Here is a 5,163-nt window from a genome sequence, read left to right on the forward strand (position 1 = left end):
CATAAGTCAGTTAAATGAAGAAAAATTAGGTGTCTATTTACTTGTGACCACTCAGTGTATATATATATTGTTACGTATCTGCTCGTTTGTTAATTTTTGGTATAAATTCTTTCCAAGGAACTTCAGTGATACAAGTCCTTTCTTAATTAAAACTAGTTTATTCTTCCTCAATGCAACTTTCTAATACACAGAATTTCCAATCAGTACGTTAAACTTAACTACTTTTATAACACATGCTATAAATCGCAGTGATTCACACACTTTACTTACGGTGCCTACTGTTCGCCTGACTCAATTATCTATCTCTTCAATCTATCTATATCTCTTCTATCGCTGGCTTTATTTGCCGGGCTTATATACTAAAAAAGAGGGCGCCTGGCAAACACTTGGATATTCGTGGAATTCCTCGATAAGTCATGATCCTTCTAGAAACTCCAGCGCCCATGCTCCCAGCATCGTGTGACTTCCACTGTCGTAAAAATATATATATATATATACCAGATAATCATTATAAGAATGTCTTTTTTTTTCTTTCAAAACATTATTAAAAATAAACTAATGGAAAGTATATATATTGATCTAAGTGTGTAATAATGAATGCATACAAAATTATATCAAAATATAAACTAATAAGTTATTTATCCTTGTAATGATACTAGGTAGAAGTACAGAAATCTTCGTAAGTGAAAACATTCAGACCCCATCATTGCCAGTGAAAATTTCTAACTGGCTGCTCTCTATGAGATTTTACGTGAATTAAGTTTCAGTGCATTTTCTATCGGCATTTTTGAGTTCATCTTTCTTACAAATAATTGTTTTACTTTAAGTGATTTATCATTTTAAGAGTAAATCATAAATGTTATTGAAGTGAATAACTGTAAATTTCAGTCTACTTATGGTTTTATTTTATGATATCCTAAAATTATAACAAAATTGCATGTTTAAAGAAAAAAATCATTTAAAAATTATTTCATTGTATAACCAAAATCAAAAAAGATTAACTATTCAGATATGATAGTGAGTAACTAGGTGCAAAAGATTGAACACTTTAACTACATAATTTTTATGTAGTAATTGAATTTCATGTTCAGAAAGTAACTTTATAAAATTCATTTTAATAAAAATTGTTACATAAATCTTCTAACATGAACCAGAATTAATTCTTTAATGTCTTGGCTCTTCCAAGAAGTTGTTATTTTTAGAACATTTTATTTACCAATATCGAAAAACACATTTGGAATATCCTTTCAATACCTGTATAAAGGTGAAGGAAAAACCTTAATTTAAAAAATCTGATTTTTTGTGTGAGAAATACTACTAATGTTTACTGAAAGTGTGAAAAATTTTATTAAGATACACAAAACATATTAAAAGTTATAGTATCAAAACTCTAAAGGTCAGTTTGAAGTCACGAACTAAGTCGAATTGACTGAGCATGTAGCGAGAGAGTTAACTAAACATTTACCTTTATTTTAGATAATACTACTAGTAAAGTTTTAGTTTGTACTACAAAATAAAATATCTTTGATCTTGTATTCATAGTTTAATTTGTTGGAAATCTGCTTTGAATTAAGAAAAATTTTGTAGTTCTTTGTTTATTTTTAAATATGCGATTTCTGGTCATTTTAGGTATGTCATTCTTAGGCAGTATCTCTAATAGATTCATCTGTCCTCCAGGTGTCAGAATAAGTGTGAATTGTTTATTATTTGTTGTGGTAACTTTAAATGTGTAAGAACTGTTGAAATTTGCTAACTGCACATAATGATTAATTGTTTACTAAATTAATCTTATTATCTTACGTGACATTTAATTGGCTTATATAGACTAAGTGGATTTTCTTTTATTCTATCAACATAGACTTAGTCACTTTGACTGACTTTGCAACTACTGGGTAACCCTGGAAGTATTCATACTATAACTTTTAATGTAGTAATTTTATCTTCATGAAATCTAGAAAACTTTTAGTAAAAATTACAGTTCTTTTATACACAAAAAAATTAGATTTTTGATTAAGTATTTCTTTGTAAAGATTTATCTGTAAATATATAAAGTCAGAGTGCGACTCTGACTAGTCTGAGTACAAGGTGATTTTCATGTTAAGATTAAATATTTTGTTTGTCTTACAGTTTTCATGTTTTATTTTGCCTAACCTTTAAAACCTAAATGAATAGCAAAAGAGTTTGTTCAGTAAAACTATATTTTGTTTGTTATTTTTTCTACCCTAACACTGTATGGACTAGTAACCATCATAAAAGATATGAAATAAATCTAAATTACCCTTTTTCTTTCTAGAATGATTGCAGGTTGTAACAAAAAAAATACAATTATTTGTAGTAAACAGCCTAATACTAATAACAGTTTACATTTGTTTTTACCTAATTTGATTCTTTTTTGAATCGTATCTAACTGATAATCCCATGATACAAGCTGTAAGTCACATAAGCTAGTTGTGAGTGTATCTTGTGGAGAAATCTTTTTATTATTTTTGTTTTTACAAGTGATATTGGTTTTTAACAATGAATAAAAAATGTACATAAAAAAACAAGGTATTTAGTTCTTACATGTTGATTTTTTTTTCCCTGTTATTCTGTTGGTGAAACTTAACTGTACTTTTTTGAAATGATGGGACTAATTCATTGAATAATTTTTATTTATTTGAAATATGCATCTTACAACACAAAATAATAACACACTAAACAGTGTTTTATAACTATTGTAAATTAACTGGCCTTAAGTGCCTCAAAATAATTTTCGTAGTTGCTCGATCTGAACTTGGTGATAGCAGCTTTGAATCTTTAGATGGAATAACTAAAAATCTCTGCTGAGAACAAGGTAACATTGTATGTCTTTTGGTAAATTAAAACTTTTTCATTCAGTTGGTTATAAATGATGTAATAGCAAACATTAGAGAGAGTTAATGTCAATTTGTGAAAGAGAGGATGATAGAGATGATGGTGAGTGGGCCTGACTTTCTAGTTTATATCTTCATAATGAAAGAAGATTGAAGGCCATAAAATTAAGCTAGGCCTCAATAGGTGTCCTATAATGAGTAATTTACATTAAACTGCACATTATAGAGGGGTGATGGAAAATAGATAACAAATCAGAACAAACGCCATGTTACATAGACAAGGGGAGATAGAATTTATTTAAATATTTTATTTGGAAATAAGAAAGGGAAACGTATAATATTAAACTTTAATTTATGACCAACATTTTGATCCAAAGATTATTTATATAACTTAATAATAAAGTAGTTTAACTGTTAAATGCAACTTGTAAAAAGTTGTTGACTGGTGACGTGCACTTCGGCCTACTGAGAGGGTTAATAGGGTGTATATATAATAACAACTTTCACACTTGTTTTTTTAGCAGTGAAGTCTGTTCATCCTTCTTCCTGGACATTCACCATGATCCAGGATTGGGAGACTGAGTTAAAAAGATGTGGATGTACTTCTTGGAGAGTCTGCTTGAGTAATGAAAATTTTAATATATGTGAAAGGTGAGATGTTCATGTATACAGATGTTTGTTAAAAGTAAGTGTTGATTATATTTACCTATTTTTAAACAAAAAAAATATTTAATGCTATTTTCTGCAGTTATTATTATTTATTTATTTATTTTTAGGTAAATTTACCCCAAATTTGACTGCCTTCAAAAATTCTAAGGGAGAGCAATAATGTGTATTGGTGAATAATAATGACTACTTGAGTTATGGATAGTGAGAAGCTTTGAAATAATATGTTCTGTATAATTTAAACTTGCTGCTAATAGCCATACTGGCCACGTGGATGCACATGTACATTCACTTTTATTATTCTTATTTCAACTGTTAAACCTCCAGATGTGTCAATTTGATGCATCTATTACATGGTTTGTTTTATTGCATTGCATTGGAAGAAATTCTTTAAAAATTCAGATGAACTTTCTAAACATAGCTTCTGAAAAATATAATATCTAATTTTAAATTGTGATATTTCTATAAATTTACAGATTTGAAAAGTCAAATATTTCACTGTGATATATTTTTAAAAATTAAAAATGCTTTTCTCGTTTGTTATAGATTCCAATTACTGACTTTTCTGTCTTCCTACATTCTTGTAACTCTTGCCCATAAAGTTCTTATTCTGTAAAATATAAATTTAATTTTTGTTTTGATTCCAAAACACTGCACACAGTTTTATTGGTTGTTTTTGTGATAAGATGTACAATAAAAAATAAGTTTTTATCATAGCAAAATTTTTAAGCAAGCTAACTCTCTTTTAATTGTTATTCACAAAGTTTCATTTAACATATCTAAAGAGCCTTAGACCTATTTTATATTCATATATTTTTTTACATTTTGGTTTACTAATTTTCTTTACCCATTCAAGCAGTTATTTAAGCCAATAAAGCCTGATGTAAATACTGCCTAACAAACAGCATCCTTATTAGTGAAACAAAACTTAATGCAATGAATTGTGCGAAATAATCTAACAAGTCCTAACTCATCTTGTTCCATAAAAAACATTTTGTATCATAATGCAAAATCACAATTTAAGTGAAGTATAAAATGATAACTCAAGTGTTTTGCATCTACTTGTACTTTTAGTGTAGCCTAATGTCAGTACGAGCAAAGTTGGTCTTTAAGACTAATTCACTAACTCTTATTCTGGATGATACCTCTGTATGGACTTTTGGGTGTCATCTCAGATTTTTTGCTTATCTATGATTCCTTTATATGGATTGTTCACGAGTTCATGTCTCAGTTTATGCCTACTCAACATCTTGTTCATCTGAGATTTAGTATTAATACTCTCTCATGAATTATTCACACATCTCCTTTAGTTTTCAATCCCTTAAGTTTCAGATGCACAAACTTCTCCATGTGCCAAACACATCCTCTTTTATTTGAAGATAATTTCTCTTTACCTGGCAATTCCAGTGGATTGTGCTTACATCAAATACTGCCAGTGGGCTCTTGCCCCTTCGTGGAGTCTATCCTTAGATCTGTTATCTATTGAAATTCCTCCTACTACTCAAGTGTCTTGAAGTGTTGTTTATTTGTGAGTTTCCTACTGTCGGTTTCCCTTTTCTTCTAGATCTAGGTCTTTTCATAGATGTTTCAATCAAAGACTAAGGTTAATAATGGCTGGAGACGGCTTAAATGGGTAATGAAGAAA

The 5,163-nt window shown here is 29.0% G+C and overlaps 1 protein-coding gene across 2 annotated transcripts in view; it reads left to right on the top strand.

The window, feature by feature from the left end:
- Window positions 1-5,163, top strand: part of LOC106465175 (myotubularin-related protein 10-A-like) — a 73,154-nt gene that overhangs the window by 31,338 nt on the left and 36,653 nt on the right. The window contains exon 7 of one of the 2 annotated variants that reach the window (XM_022393015.1): window positions 3,377-3,503. In XM_022393015.1, the coding sequence (XP_022248723.1) occupies window positions 3,377-3,503 (127 nt within the window). Of the gene's footprint in view, window positions 1-3,373; window positions 3,504-5,163 lie in introns of both variants that reach the window. The other variant, XM_013925380.2, reaches the window with a different exon arrangement.

This window comes from Limulus polyphemus, unplaced genomic scaffold, assembly GCF_000517525.1.
Source record: "Limulus polyphemus unplaced genomic scaffold, Limulus_polyphemus-2.1.2 Scaffold1858, whole genome shotgun sequence".
NCBI classification, from domain to species: domain Eukaryota; kingdom Metazoa; phylum Arthropoda; class Merostomata; order Xiphosura; family Limulidae; genus Limulus; species Limulus polyphemus.